Source organism: Epinephelus moara, chromosome 1, assembly GCF_006386435.1.
Source record: "Epinephelus moara isolate mb chromosome 1, YSFRI_EMoa_1.0, whole genome shotgun sequence".
In the NCBI taxonomy this organism is placed as follows: Eukaryota; Metazoa; Chordata; class Actinopteri; order Perciformes; family Serranidae; genus Epinephelus; species Epinephelus moara.
In genome coordinates, this window is record NC_065506.1 from 16376462 (window position 1) to 16393523 (window position 17062).

The window sequence follows — 17062 nt, forward strand, 5'->3', positions numbered from 1 at the left end:
CAAAAGCGAAATATTCGTGCTGCATGTTTCAGCGCATTTACTGCAAATAGTATGTGCTTTACTTTGCTGACATTTTTCACAGTTTTCCCTTTTTTTGTTGTGAAAATAAACTTTTAGAAACCTGAAATTTGCTAGAGATAGGTTATCAAATCATTCAGTGAACATAAATATTGTGGGATGATGCAGCTGAAAGCACAGATTGCTTTGAATACTTGAATACTGGTGTGGCAGAGTCGTGCACTAGTGGGAAGCGCTGACATCACAGACATGGGAGTCAGCTGCCGAACAGCTTTGTATGCACAAGCGTCGTGTTTGATAAACAGAGTCAGAGGGAAAGCACTAAACATACACAGAATTTAGGAGCTTCTTGCATTATTTATTTATTTTTTTTTCAGAGCCTAAAAGCTGTTAAAGGCTGCAGCATATTTGTAATAGAAGGGCTGAAATGTGAAAAAAAACAGTGGCTGGTCTCTTAAAAAACCACATCTTTAATGCCAAACACTCTAAACTTAACCTCGCATGCTATCTCAATCTCATGGGGCTCCTGTTCATTTCAGCCTGAGCATATGTGTAGGAGGGTTACAGATGGCTCACTTAAAGCCATCTTTTAATTACACTCAGCAATTTCATAGTGATTGTTAAAGAGCCTGGTACATGGGTGTGACATTGTGACTGACTTGGCATAAAAACATGAATCCCTTCAAAGCTTTCTCTCAGCATCAATTCCCTGCAGCACACAGTGGTTAATATCTCTCTATACCGTGATAATTTCTATTCAGATTATCTACATGACGTTAATAAAAATACACATTTTTTGAGCAGTAATTTTCTCAGAGGGACCAAGATATAAAATTGACATACTCTCTCACCATACAGCAGTGCAATGAATAGCATACATTACGATGTAACACTAGCAGAAACTGGTGAATAATAGTGAATATTGTTGCATTGAGTGACAGGTTCAAAAATCCACAGCCTTGGGGTTGACAGGGTGGTTGGTGTTTGGCATACAGATGAAAATGTGTAAACAGGTAAGTAACCAGTCACGGTGAGATATTTTCCATGCAGTTATAAATCGGAGATAAGCAGCATTAGCAGCATTCCATGGTATTAATATGGACCGGATTATGGCAGTTATAATGTTAGACAAAAAAACATGGTTCAGTGATCACTTGGAGGAGGAACATCTGTCGGTACATCCCCCTGTTTTCACACCTTATATGTATACACCACAAAAGCTGTGTTTACTATAATGGCCTTGCAAGCACATAATGAATAACAGATTTTTGCTGTGTGAGATTGATAGTTGAGTATTGATAATAATCATTGTAGCGCATCAAGTCTGATTGCATCAGTTCTACTTTTTCTGCAGAGATACTGTAAGTTTTTTAGCTTTAAGTTTTCCTTAATACACAAAGTGATGTGTTATTTAGCAAATCATCACCCAGCAAAATCTGTAATTTTAGCAACTGGTTTTGAAACACAGGATAGAAATGTCAGCCTTTGCCTCAGAGCCCTTGGCTCTGGAGTATAAAAGTGTTCAAACACAGCTAAGCCATCAAGAGACCAGAATTCATAATGCACACAGACAGGGGCCAAAACCTCCGGGAATACGGGATGCTAAAAGGAGATTTTAGAGAGGCTGTGCATCGTGAGCAGGGAGTCCTCATTCCTGATTTGAATGGCATAAACATGGCAAATATAATCCACCTTAATCGCTTCATTTTTCCGGTAGATGAAACCAAACTAGAGGCCATGCACGGAGCTTACTTTAGCAGTGTAGTTTGTGTATGTCTGTGAGTGTGTGTGCATGTATTTTAAGCTGGTATTGTTTTTTTCTGATGATAAAGTAATTATTTTAACAGGTCACAAACAAATAATGATTTATGATTTAGTGATGGAAATCGAATAAAGATAACATGATTAGAAACACAGTTTACCAGCATAGTGTTAAATGTATAATAAATTATACATTAAATAATGTTGAGTAACTGATAACATATTTTCAACTTCAGAAATGTGCACTGATAAATATTATAAATGGGTATCTATACTACTTGTAAAACTGAAAGAAATCATTTGTATTGTCAGTCAATATGTTCATATTATGTAATTGCAACTGATGTTAATACTCATTAAATGGTTAATCAGTGGATAATGACGCATCAGTAAACACTATTTTCAACCCAATTAAATGATTAATACATTTTAAGTCTGTCGCTCTAAGCCTTAGTTTGTGATTGCCTGAAGTGTGGGTAAAGTGTATATGTGGATTAAAAGGAAAGAAAAAGAGAAACCCCCACACATTTGATGAAAACTTTAAGACAGGTTTATCTACTTAATATTCCTTACACAATTGACTGAGGAAATCTTATTTTGTTTGGACCGCGGTTGCAATTTCAGACGGCTCCCACGGTCAGTAAATGAAAAGCAGGATGTACCCTGAAGCTCTGTTTGTTTAGTCTGTATTAGAGTGTGGAGTACAACTGTTGCCCAGTTGGAGTGATTCATATTAGTGGTTGCAGTTCTGTATTGTGCTTGTGTTCATGTTTTATTCCAAAAAGAAAAGAAGGCAAAGCCACATGAGTAGAGGTCAGACTGAACCTGTGGTGACTGGAGACACCCTTGGGCTTTCTAGACATTTTCATCTTGTCACATTCTTATCGTGCGGTTTTGTCTGCCTCCTAAAGCACGGGCCATTTTTTTTGTTAAATGGAAAAGCTGGTCTTATGTAGGGGATACCAGACAAAACTTCAAATGGAAATAAGTTACAGTAAATGTATAGGTTGGTTATGTATATATGCATGAGTAAATGGATACAGAATGAATTATTCATTTCTGTTTTTTCATTCCTGTTTTTACTATTTCTCTGCCCACATTGGTGGTTTGATATTTTGGCGTAATGTTCATACCCACACTGCAGATGCTTCAGTGTAACCTCAATTGGCCACTAAAGTAGGGGCTCTTGAAGCTTTCCTGTACTCTTAACAGTCAAGTAGCTCTGTAATGTTACAACTACGTTGGTCGTGATACAGTATGTTTTTTTATTCTTTGGATTACATTGAAAAACAGGGCTCATCCTGTGTTTGAGGACTGAACAGTGAAGTATTCATAACAGTAGATGTTTTTATTGAATGGAGAAAATACCAGTGTGTTTCAAAGTAGTCCTATTAGTAAAGGAAAGTATTACAGGTGGTTTACAGCATTAATATTGCAAGGTTAGATGGGTCTGCCTTCCTTAAGGGTGTTAACATCTTTGTTTTATATTGTATTTCAGTTAACAGAAAAAAATAGAACAGGGTATATCCACAGCTACCCAAAAATCTATAAAACTGAATCAAGGCATGTATTTGGTTTGGTTTGCCATTGTGTTTGCCAATATAGTCAATGTAGATAACTTTACTCCCAAATCTTAAAGTTTGGGCGTAATTGTTTTTCACTTCTTTCACTCACATGGTTAGGTTGGGCTGTCACACTGGGACTACTAACATACTGGTACAGGTCTGCATTGAGAAACACAAAATATCTTGATTGGGCTTTTAATATCACAAATATTACGGCTCTTTGGAGATTTACGCAAATTAATTCAACTTTTCACTATTGATCATGGGGGAACATGTCCTTATGAAAAAGGAAATGAATGAAGACAAGTGCTGATTTCACCCAAACTGGTATAAACATAATTTACTGTGTTAATATCTCGGCAAAGATCAAAAGGTTTTGGATGGACTGTAGGCTCGTAAAAACATACAAATCGACATAAAGAAATAAAATCTCCGAAACCATGCAGGATTTCTCACTTACCACCCATTTAGATTATGTTGCCATTTGGAAAGAGGGGGGAAGGGGGAAAGAATAGTAACCAATTAAGTTACATAGTCGGACGGATATATTTTATAGCTACAGGCTGATAACCCCACATGTTTCTGCACACTTATTCTGCTATCAACATGGATCCAAATGTGCTGTTGCCAGTGCCATTAGCACAGCACACAACTCGGAAAGGTTAGCTGTAGTATATGTGACAATATTCTTCCTTTCTCCTTTCACCACACCAGTCGAGAGGCAAGGAGGCAAGTCCCTTGACAGTCAGTTGGCCACTACAGATCTCCTCTGAGAGCAGATGCAACCTTGTGGTAGCTTAAAGGGACAGTTCACCCCAAAATAAAAAGTACATATTTTTCGTCTTACTTGTAGTGCTGTTTATCAACCTAGATTGTTTTGGAGTGATTTGTCAAGTGTTGGAGACATCGGCCGTAGAGATGTCTATCTTATCTTGAATATAATGGAACTAGATGGCACTCGGCTTGTGGTGCTCAAAGTGCCAAAAAATACATCTGAAAAACTCAACAGCAATGTCTCTTTCCATAAATCATGTCCCAGTTACTCAAGATAATCCACAGACGTTGTTGTGAGCAGTTTCATGTTTTTCAACTGTTTCTACTGAACTACATCTAACAACGGTAACACTGCACAGAAGGAAGCATGCCTTGCTGCTAGCTCATTTAGCACCATTGAGCTAGCTAACATCACACCTTAGCTAATGTTTACATCTGCCATGATTCTGAGCCCTTGTCCATGTGTAGATGCATGCTTCCTTCTGTGTGAAAATAGCTCCTGTATGAAACTGCTCACTACAAGATCTGTGGGTTATTTTGAGTAAACGGATCATGATTTCTGGAAAGCGACATTGCTGTTGAATTTTTCAAATATGTATGTTTTGGTGCTTTTAGCACCACAAGCTGAGTGCCATCAAGTTTGATTATATCAGAGAGAAGGCAGACATCTCTACAGCAGATATGCCCAAAACTATGCAATATTTATTTTTGATTTTGGGGTTAACTGTCCCTTTAAGATCTGATTAATCTTCTTTTGATGACATTTGTTCCTACAGTCATTGCCGGTTTGGAAAACAGTCACTGGGTAGTTTCTGTTCATACTTAAATTTCTTATCTGACAGTTGAAAGCAAACCTCTAATGATCAACCGTGTTGAAACCTTAGCCTCAGTTTCATGGCAGTGTGTACAGTACATAGTTAATATATTTGTAAACTATTACAATACATTCATAGCGGACATCAGACACCAGACAAAAAAAAAACATCTCAAACGTTCCAAAGTGCAATGTTGTAATTTGAACATAAATAATATCATATCTACTTTCATAGTTTTTTAAAATGTACTCGTGCCTCCTACTAGTAACAGAGAAGAGGTTTTCTTACCATCAATAATGTCGTCTGGCCTCTTGCGTTTCTCATACACAACGATGATGACTACTAGGATTATAATTTCTGCGAGCACACCCAGGAAAGGCCAAAGCGGTGCAAGGTGGCTGCGCACTCGTAGTATAGTGGTCTGAGCAGTGTTTCCAATCACGTTACTGGCATTGCATTGGTATATTCCAGGATCTGTGCTTATATCCAGGTTTAGTATGTTCAGCTCGGTGTAGTTGTCTCTGTTAGTGATGAAGAAGCGTCCGGTGGAGTTGTCAATGTCCTGGAACACAAAGTTTATTACAATGAAAACAATAACAATGCTTAATTTGGAATAGATATGCAGCATGCTTTCTAACAGGTCTACCCACTGCACCTATACAGTATAACTGTCTGTTTCTCTCTCTGTCCTTCAGTTTTTATACTTATATAAACAGTATATAGTATACAGTTTACAGTATATAATATGTACACATACCGTGTAGGATGTTCCGTCCATTTTACGCCATGTCCAGGTGGGATGTGGGTAGCCAACAGACTTGCAGTACAGCATTGCATTTTCCCCCTCGTTTTTATTTTCACTTCGCTTGTGGCCGGTGACATCAGGTTTTGCTGGAAAGGTAAAATAAATAAATAAAGCTGATCAATAGCTGAGTTGGCAGAAGTAAGACATTCAAAGGCACGTTTTAACTCCACCAGATGGCATGAATAAGGAAAGCATGATTGGCTGTTGAGGCTATGGCTAAGAGAGAGGAGTGTAATTAAGAGTCTCTATAGCGGGGTAAACACACTGAAGCGGCCCTTTTTCCTTTGAAAATTTCACAACTTCAAGCTACTGCAGTCAAGAAGAAGCACAGTTAGTGGGCTCCTGTCAGATATTTTCAAAAATCATATGCATCACGTTGCATCATTTCGTTAATTAAAGTCACGTCATTACTTCTTATTTACTTCACAGTATCTCACTCAGTGGGTACTGAATATGTGTTGTATCATATTTCCTACATTTCAAGGCTTTCCTCTTTTCCACTTGACTCCTGAATCTACTCATAGGTTTTCTTAGCATTATTTCTAAAAAATCTAGCTAAAGCTAAGCTAAAGCTAAAGATGATATGGAGGTATTGATGGTAAAGGAGTATCTACTATTGTACTTGCTAATATAGTTTCAGCACCCTATCATTTAAACAGTTACTGCAGCACTAGTAATATTCTAATTATAAATACCTCTCTCTTTGACATAGGTGTGCAGTCAAACTCTCATTAGAGCTGTATTTAAGGAGTGCTTCTACAAGAATTTGATCATTGCTGATGTAATGAGGTTTTGTTTCTTAGTAGATTCTAATAGTTTTTAGTAGTACATCGCTTAAAATATATGGACAAAATATCCCAGTATGACTTTTCAGCATATGATAAAAATACATGAAAGAAACCCTTTTCGGAAAACCACATTGAGTCTAGTAAAACAGAGTCTTGCCCAGGAGTACAACTCTTAATAAAAAGTACAGATTCGGGTGTGCAATTATTCTTTGAGCACATAAACCCCCACCACCGAACCCCAGCAATGGGGAATATCACTCTGGAAGAGATAAAAGCATTTCAGTGCAATTTATAATGAGGTCAGGGAAGAAGGGGATCGGTATGATATGAGAGTTTCCAGATGTTCCCATTCAAAACAGTTCTACAGTGAATTCCACAAAAGAGATATTGAGCCAAAGGAAACTGTGTGAATTGTCCCTGATTAATGAATATACTGATAATGAAAATACAACACAAAGGTTCAGGATGTAATAAATTTTGGCATATGTCATAAAGCACCGCAACAGATGCCAAGTCAAAGTCATCCATCAATAGAACAGAGTCTCTCCCAAAGGTGAGACACAGACTCTCCATGTAACGCTGCACAGCATCAGGAAGATAACTGTTCCTGCTTTTCCACTAATCCTCAAAATTACAATAATTCCTTCCATGCAATTAAGCAGGATAAGGGGAGAGGCCTGGAGTGAGCATTTTTCAGCTGCGCATGGATAATGGAGCAGGAGGGGTCTGAGCTCTTTGGTGACATCACCCCACTCTAATTATGGTGCACACGTGCTCCCTGAGCAGGGGAGTGGCCAAGCTCATTTGTGCCTTGTCCTGACTGTATTATGTAGTGACAGACAGCACAGAGACAGCCCTCAGAGTGGCGCTAAAACAGGCAGAAACCTCCATTTCACACCCCTGAGTACAATTACTGTGATTATTAATCTGTGTGAGCCAGACAGAGGTAACGTGACGTAGGAGTGTGACAAGGATGTGTGAGGAGGAGCAAGGTCAAAGCTGTCAGAAAAGAAACAGAAAAAAAAGATGACAGCACATGTTAAAGAGCCATTTAATAAAATCCTTCATTAGGTACTCCCCTTATTTTATGTTTAAGTGGCGACATGTTTTGATTTTGAGAATTTGCGTAAAATTGTATGAACTTGGACAATCAACATTTGTTTGCTTGAGGGAAATGTGAAATTATGAGTATACGTGTTCATAGAAAAATGTGCCTGACATTTAGCAAAATTTGAGAAATATAAGGTACCAAATATGTATCTGTGGTAAGCTTAGTATCACAGACAATAAACTCCACTGCTGCCACAGAGATGGCTGGGACCGGATTCAGAGCCTTAATCCTACAACATCACAGAACCCTCCATCTGTTGCCTCTGAGCTGAGTCCTGCAAGGATGAGTGTGCCAAGGACACTGTAGGCGAGGGATCTCAGTGAACTGCTGCCAGAAGCGCAGTGCAAAGCTGGCTAGCATAACAGTGGGCTTGCTACCTGGGTCACAAAAGATCTCAAACACCTCTAGAAAATCACAAGAGCATTTAAGAACTGAAGAAATGCTTTGTTTAGACCCAGCAACAGTACCTACTCTAAACGTCAAAACACTCTTGTTATTTCATTTTTTTAGACATGGAATGTAGGCCCTTTTAAAGGGCATGCATCGTCAGTTTAGTCAAAAGACTGACTTTTTCTCCAGGGGACAGATAGCAAGCCTCAACAGTCACAGGCCTGCAGTCTAGTGATGGCTAGGATACTTCAGTTTGAATGGCGACGAGTCCCATCATCTCACAATCCAGTGAAAGCAGAACACACACGGTCATCACCCATGTTATGCAATCAGGCAGCGCTTTAAGACAGCCGCGGAATAAGAGGCAGGGCATGCTCAGTATGCTCCATAGCCATGCCACAGCAAATTGGCTTAAGCACTACACACAGCCAAGCTTCTCTTGAACAGGGTTTCACTTGCCCTTTCTCAGAGAAGATTCCTTATTCAAGTTGATGGCTTTGCTGTCAGCTTGAATGAAACCAACACAGCAGGTATTTAGTAAGGTTATTTGCTGTTACTGTCCTAGTTAACCTTTTCTACTTAAACCATTTTTATAAAATATAAAATGAATGTACAATCCTCATATCATCCATTTTCTTCAGCGTATAACTGCTCTTAATGATGCCTCCTAGTGGGCTTTGTGGTTGCAGGTCTCAGTGAGCCTGTGCAATGCCTGTCCATTTTGCTAGACTGTTGTATCAGTGCAGGCCAAGAGTGACAACAGCCTCAGGATTGCCCCCTGTCATCACCACTGCACTCGATGAATTCAAACATCTTTGTCAACAAGGACCCTCTTCACACAGCTTCTATCTTTTAGTAGTAGAACAAAAAGGCTGAAACTAAAGCCAGGGCTTTCTCAGAAGCTGAATACATTATGGAGGAAATCAGTTGTCAGACACTGGCATTTTTTAATAAGATGTATTTGTGTCATGCATGCAGCAAAGGTTCAGGTGTTAATATGTCACGGAGAAATCTTACCTTTTACTTCAATAGTAGCATTTGCATTCGGTGCCATGTCAAATGTGTAAACACACATGTATTCCCCGGAGTCATCTGCCCGTGGTTTAGCGATTCTACAACAAAACACAAAACAAACCAACTTATTCCACAACTTTAATTTGCCAGTCAAGTAAATAAAGTCAACTAATTTCAGTTTAACTCCAGTAATTAGTTTGGACTACAGCGGTGAAAGATTGAGGGGTTTATAAGGCCACAGGAGACAAAATGTTGGCATTATGCTGTTATATTACGGAGCAGCAGCTCTGGATTCTGCAGGGAAGGGCACCACGGGCATTTTAGCTGTAATCCTCAGAGTATCACTGATGTAATGTGACAAGGAAGTGACCAATTGGTCTTATCTTGTGGCTAGGGAGAGTCTGTGGTATGTCTACGGGGGCGACAGTAGCTTTGTGCTCCAATGGTTATACTGTGTGACAGCAGGAACTAACAACTAGTTGGTACTTCAGGGTATGATAGTTTTTTTGTATGTTGTTAAATTCATAGGTACAGTTCAATATTTGTCTTAAGGCAGTGATATGCTTTTTTTTTGGAAAATCAAATGTGTGAGAAAGTCAGGAGTTGCCTCAGCTTTGATCTCAATCAATGCTGGTTTGAAGACATTTAAACCCTTGAGTAAACTACCTCCTATCAACATTTAGAAAACCTGTGTTTACTAACTGCCTCAGCCGTTGCTTGAGGTCGACTGTACAGTCTAGCTTTGATGAGTTGATTTCTCTGCCGTGCCGTGTCTATTCAAAACATGCACACTGACAACTTGTAGAGGACCACATGCATCAGATCTGTGGTCTGACCCATTTACAAGCAACTGTTGACAGTTAGCTGTCCAAGCAGAAAAGAAACCCAAGGTACCATTTCTGAAAATGTGAGCAGCACGACTATTTTGAATGTAGAGCCACTGGGTACACAGCCTTTGTCTCAGCAAGGTCCTGCTCTGTGATATTTTCAGGCAAGAATTTCTCCAGGCCCCCACTGTTTGAGAGCTAGATGTGACTATGGAAAATCACCTCAGCATTGTTTTTTTTTTTAGCTGGTAGGGCCACATTTAGATAAATTGTAAATAAATCCGCTTTCTATTCCTAGGAGCAATTTCCTCTCTCCCAAACTATGTCCTACTTACTACATAGAGGCAAAGCCGTTTGTCACCTGTGTACTGTGTTCCTCTGCTCTGTTCGCGTGTTTGCAATTTCCTGTCCATTCTTCACCCAGAAGCTTTCCCTGTGGGGAGTGTGGGCAGTGGTGAGGTTACACTGCAGGGTAACGGGTTTGAGAGGAGTGTCCGCTGACAGGATGGTCTGATCAGAGGCATTGATCTTTGGTTCTGGAAGACAGAGACAGTCAAACCTTATCACAGAAGTGGGGCTCAACGCCGTTTTAACGCTTCCTCCCATGCTGTAGTAGCTGTAGGCTGTGTGCTGTTTTTATACGATCTGTGTAGGAGGAGGGTGTCTATGAAGCGAAAACAAAAGTGCACACAACAAACAAACAGAAGACATAATAAGTACATGAAACAGCTGTGAAGCCTTGTATCAACCATTTATCTTTAGAGTAAAAAAGTAGTACTTAAGTAGTATTTCTGCATGGATCAACATTAGGAGAATAAGAGAGATTGAGACAAACAAAATATTACTCAAATATTAATTTGACTGATTATATCTATCTCTTCTCAGAGTACTGCATTTATCAGTGATTTTCTGAATACTTTAAGTCACAGTCTCCAGGAGGATATATGAGAGATAGGCCTGGAAGATATACTGTGGCTGATAACTGCAGACATTTTAATGCTTCATTTTAACAGGGGAAACTGGATGGACTCTCAAAGATGGCCCACCCTAAAGCTTGCATGTAAATGTCATCAGAATATAGAGGTAAAAAAAATATACTTGGAGATCTGGGCTGAAGATTTATACAACACTGAGCAGTCCCTTGACATTTTTACATTATAGCTGAATGACTACCTAAATTACTTCACCCTCCAAATGGCTAAGCACACTGGTTACTACACAATACCAGGGTCCATTTCTCAAGGACGTTCAGGGAAGCAGGAGGTGTCATCTGAGAGCGAGGCGCCCTTTGCTCTGCCATGAGTAGTGAGCAGGAAGCCTCCTCCGCCCTGCCCCTCCTCCTCTTCCTCCTCCTCCTCCCACTCCAGGGCGGGCCAACCATGGCAACGATGGAGCCCCCAAGGGGAGGAGCAGAGAGGAGAAGCATCATAATCCTACTACTGGCTGCTGCTGCAAGGCCACTAGCAAGGGGAAAGAAGGGCTACTAAGACCTGCAAGTGACTTCTATTAGCATGCATGACACCTTCTTCTTGCGATTCTTTATAGTCAATAGCTGAGGGGATATCTCATCCCTCCCCCCCTTACAGCTCTCTCTCCCCCACCAAGCAGAACCACATGTACTATTAATAGTATCTTGGAAACATGCATACACACACATTATGAGGTACATAAATTAACATTTAGCAAACACGGCACAGTGGTCCACAGGCAGTTTAACCGGAAGGTTGTTTGTAGGACACCACGACGTAAAATGTGGTAACTGTTGGATAATGATCGCCACATCAGAATGTGACTGTAGTGAAACCTGATCTCCCCCTTTCCTCTCACTGCTGCTATAATACAGAGCTGCATTTAGATTGATATTGTATCCAATTATCTGACAGATATTATATGAGGGGGTGATACCTTTTTAAATGATTACATCATCAACATGTTTTCTCTACATCATCGGATACTTAATTACAGTACCAGTTTTGATTGAATGTCAGCTGGAGCTGTTACATTTTCCCAAGATATATTCAATCTTTTAATCTAAATAGCTTGGCAAGGTCTGTGTTTGGGGGCCGCATTATATCATTGTAAAAGGCAAGGCAGGCCTCAAATCATAACATTGTAGTACACTGCAATACAAAAAGTGCAACACCGGAGAGATGTCCAACTAACTGTACTGGCACAGGGAGAAAAGTGGGCCTTCTGAGCACATGGTTGAGCTAAATGGTTTGAACCACTCATTCATAATACGGATTATTTTCAATTTTCAATACATCCTTGTGTCTATTTCAAAACAACACACATTTGTGATACTTTGTGATACAAACAGTAGATCTTCACATACCATTATGACTGTTTTAAAAAGCAAAGTCTCACAAATGTGCTTACTGTAAAATAGCTATCTTTCCACTGAGATCTGTTTTTAGTTAAAGTGATACTATATACAAAAGCTATCTGTACGTATTTTGATATGAAACACTCACTCTTGCTGGCTTTAAAAGTGGCTGTAAAAGGTTTGAGGTTTACTTTTCCCCAGAGACACCAGCTGTGTTCAGCTTGGATTCCAAAGGTGAAAAGCTCTTCACGCAAGAAACAAAAATGGAAAATCATTCACAGAAATCTTGCAAACCACTCCAGCACCATCATCACTTCCCCTAATGTGTATTTGTATCTTCAGAGAATTCCTCCAAAATACAACTAAATAAAGTACTTTCATGGAAATTTCAGGGTTGCAAGAAGAGTGATAAAAAGGAAGTGTGACATGAAGCCATGTCTTTTGCCATATTTTGGTGTAACATCGGACGATGATGCAAGAGAAGTTTCTACAGACATTTTGAAACCTTGTCACCATTGAAATCAGATGTATTTGACATGAAGTCAAAGCTGAACCCAGTTGATGTTTCTGTCAAAGCAATAGTGCGACATTTTGGGAAATAGGCTTCGATTCAAGACTTAGATATGAGGAACGATCCTCTCATTTCTAGAGAGTGGTATCGATTTCTTCACAAAAAAAGCAAAACTTTGGCAAAGTAGCGCATTTTCCAAAATGTCCAGGTATTCCTTTGAAGGTCCAGTGTGTAAGGTTGAGGGGATTTAGTGGTATCTAGCAGCAAGGATTGCAGATTGCTACCAGCTTCCACTGGCAAGAATTTCGTCAGCATTTATTGTTCAGGAGGTTTTTAGCGGGAGGCAAATTATCCACAAAATAAAACTAATTATATATTAAACAAATGGACCCAGTGATTGCCCACCCTCATTGCAAAGGGGCTGCCAACTACAGTGGCCAGTGTGAAAACACGAATGGCCCTATCTAGAGCCAGCCATTTAGAAACATGGCAGTGCAATGTAGCATAGACAAGGACCTGCTCCCTATGTGGATTTAAACAGCACATTCAAAGGTAATGAAAACACAGTGATTCTTTTTTTCAGGTTATTATACACAAAAGAAAACAGATTATATTATATTCCATGTCTGCCAATATATACCCCTAAATCCTACACACTGGACCTTTAATAGGAAAAACACAATTTCTTTAAGAGTTTCATACTCAAAAGATAGATTTGGGGAGAGTATCACTTTAAACACATGTAGAAAGTACATGTTAAAAAGATGTATCTTCAGTCGACATTATCCACGCATGCATATTTTTGTTTTGTTTTGTTTTTTAATTGAATATTAAACAGCCTAGTAATGGTAATCAATTACTCCGTAAATATCATGGTTCTGAGTATAGTGATTTAGAGTGATTCACATTCACAAGCTAAATTAAACAAAAGGCCAAAACAAGACAGTAAGACTTTGGCATGTTTCCCCAACTACAGACAATACATCCATATCAGTGGGCTATTATGTATAGCCTGTTATATACATGTAATAACTTGGATATTACATGTATATATGAAGAACATTTACTCCTCAGTAATGACAGAATATATTTAGCGAGGGCTTGAATTGCAGGTCAGACAAGTTACACTGTGGCAGGAATGTAGCAAACGAGTAAATGTGAACAGCTTCTGTCCTTTGCACTTCTTTTAACAGTTTAAATTGCCTCAGCTCTACAGCTAATCAAATAGTGCTCATACAGAAATCAAAATTTGTCAGTCCAATCAGAAGAGCCAGCAAGGATCAAACTCCTCTAAGCTTCTCAGAGAGCTTCACTATGACTAACAACATTCCACATCTCCGTGTGCTCCAGTGGGCAGAGCACTGAAGCATGTACAGATTAGGAGGGTCCAGTTGAAATTCAGTTTGTTTGAATGTTTGTGTGCATAGCGCAGAGGGTTAAAGGATATAATGTCATTACTGATTCACAGTCACACGCTTAATGGCTGAGAAGGCACAAGGTTACACATGGCACAGGCGAGTCCAGAGAGACTGTTTAGTAAAAGTGAAATCTCTGCCTCATCTGAACGAGAAACGAGACACTCAAGGCCCTCGTGTGGTCGTATCCTTTATTGGATTACCACACATGAATTTGAAAGCAGAAAATGTTTGCTTTTATCAGGGAAAGAGCTGACAACAGGAATCACTCTTTTACACCTTAACGGATCCCTCCTTGTGTCTTCTTACAGTCCCATTTACACTGTGCCCAGAGTGAGAAAGCCAAATCAAAAGCACCATTACTTCAAAGCACCACTAGGTTTCCGCTACATTTAGCAGGCAGGGCTTTGAAGTAAATAAAACAATCCACATAATGCAAGAGACACAACATAATGTTAAGGGAATAAGTATCACAAATAAGTCCAGGAATAGGAAATGGGTGAAATTAGGATACAGAGAAAAAGATAATGATCAGAATATTGTAAAAGGACACATGAGACAGTAAGAACGAAGGTCTGGTGTGGGAGGAAAGAAGGAAATGTAGATAGAGACTGGGTAAAGTTCCTGGGTTTGTGGTCATTTACAACAAGATGCTCAAGGGATTTGGGGAGAGGCTGGGAGTTTACTGAGTTCAGTAACTAAATTGAGGAACAAAATTGAATATTTATGAAAACAAAACTCAAAAGGCAACCATTGGCATGAGGGATTAAGACAATTAGAATATTTTTACTATTAATACTTGTGGGAAAAAACCTTTAAAAATGAATAAATAACATGATTAGTGATTGTTTTATTTCTGTCTGGCCAGTAAACGCTGTGGTGGGGTGGGCTCTTGAGAGGTTTTTACGGGCTGGAGTGGTTAGGACAGGGGATCAATAGTTCGTTCATCATCTAGGTACTACAGCACATAGACCACTCACTCTGTAGCACCGAAATGGTGGCCTGGGCGCGGATCCAGGTGATGGCAGGGTTTTGTCGGAGGTCATTGCGCTTGGGGTCGTTGCTGGCCCGGCACTCATAGGTCCCAGAGTCCTCCAGTGTGAGACGCGTGATGCCAAGCACACTGACCCCATTGGTGCCGTAGGCCGTGTTGATGGATACCCGACGCTTGCGGGCTCCGTCCCACAGCTGCTTGAAGGAGTCAGCTCGGTTGATCTCAGCATACCACCACTGGATCTCCGGAGTTGGGTTACCAACCACGTCGCAGTACAGCTCAAAGGTGTCCCCCGTAAGCTTAGTCTCAGACATTGGCGACTTCACAAACCCAGCTGGAGAGGAAAAGTGTATCAGGATGGCAGGGAAGGAAAGGGTAGAAGAGGGTTAGAGCAGTAGGAAGGTGTGATAAGGTTAAGGGATGGAGAAGGAAATTAAATAGGATCAGAGTACATACAAACAAAAGAGCGGATGATTAAAGGCAAATGATAACGAAGCAAGGCTCAAATCATCGATAGGTGGAAAAAGAAAAGGCTAATGATTCACCTAAATCCAGTCCGTTCAACGTCAGGGTTCCTTGGCCCACTAAGGCCATAAAACTGTCAGACAGAGTCATAGTCAACCAGTCTCAAGTCCATGCCAGCAAGTAGTGCTGGTATAATTTCTCACTCTGTTTTCTTTTTCCTTTCTCCATGTCTTTTTCTCTGTCACATTTAACCGTATAAAAATGAGTGCAACAAGATTGAAGGGTAGAACTATTTCTGCATTCTCACTGAGTTTAATCAGTCTCCTTAAAGGTTTGCTTGTCAGAGAGCCTTGACAAGTAGGTGAACAATCACTCAAGGCTTTTCTACACTCACTCTGTGGCAACAATCAGTGGTACCACTCCTACTTGACCCCATTGACATGAAAACTTCTCATAAGAGTGCCACACATTTGTCAGTGCTGGAAAAAAACATTGCGCAGACAATCACATGATTTGTCAAAATCATTGGCTTGGAAATGTTCCCCTTGAGATTAAGCCTTGCTGACACCACTCTGTCACAGGAATTAATGTCACTTAAGAGTTATATGACCTGCTGGAATGAAAGGTTATTGCCTCCATTAAATGTGTTAGTAAGTTTGTTAGTTAGAATACCTCATCAATAAGAACTTGAAAGTTTGGCAAAGTAAGTACTGAGGCACAGAGGCAACCTTTAGCGTTGTTATAAGACGCACAGGGTGGCTGCATTTTTCGACATTCCAAGCTATTGCCATAGTATAGAAAGTGAGAAAGTCCACATAAGTCCGGTGGGTGGAAGGGGAGAAGGGGAGGTGGACTTTCACCTGGGAGACAGCTGTTCATTTCCTGTGTGAAACCAAAAGAAATTTTTATAACAATGTAGTGTGCTAGTATGTGTAGCATGCTATGGTAGTGACACGTTATGTGACGTTATATCATGTTTTTAACAAACACAGTTATTCAAATGGCATTATCTCGCTTATACCATGGTCACTTGTCAAACAAACAAACAAAAAAACTTCCTTTACATTTTCATGTGTTTTGCAATCAAAATCTTGTTTTTTTACAAGCCTGAGGGTTTGACCTATACCTGGGACAATCATTACCATGAGTGCAATGGGAACATTGTTCAGTGAAATGATGTGTGCAATATGTTTCTTTATGACCCTGATGAAAGCCACAAGCCGAAACGCGTCGGTCAATAAAGTTTTTTTTCCATACCACAAGTGTTGCTGGAGCTGTTTTGACATTTAACATTGTTCAGTCCACCAGTAAATAGGCCAAACCTCAGATATGACTCCACACAGCTCACAGAACCCTTTGGCTCAGCTATGAGCAAGAAAGCTAACATTATGCTAGCAAGATTCAAAGTCAATACCATTGCATACGGTTGACGAACAGTTAATATAATTTGACAGTATGTTTTACTACAAGACTAATAATTAGA

General features: G+C 39.9%; 1 protein-coding gene across 2 annotated transcripts in view; it reads right to left on the reverse strand.

Annotated features, from left to right (window-relative positions):
- The window catches only part of nptnb (neuroplastin b), a 30736-nt gene that overhangs the window by 1477 nt on the left and 12197 nt on the right, over positions 1 to 17062 (reverse strand). The window contains exons 2-6 of one of the 2 annotated variants that reach the window (XM_050052094.1): positions 15101 to 15448; positions 10230 to 10404; positions 9045 to 9139; positions 5691 to 5824; positions 5222 to 5495 (exon numbers count right to left, since the gene is read on the reverse strand). In XM_050052094.1, coding sequence (XP_049908051.1) covers positions 5222 to 5495; positions 5691 to 5824; positions 9045 to 9139; positions 10230 to 10404; positions 15101 to 15448 — 1026 coding nt within the window. The remainder of the gene's footprint in view (positions 1 to 5221; positions 5496 to 5690; positions 5825 to 9044; positions 9140 to 10229; positions 10405 to 15100; positions 15449 to 17062) is intronic. The other variant, XM_050052103.1, reaches the window with a different exon arrangement.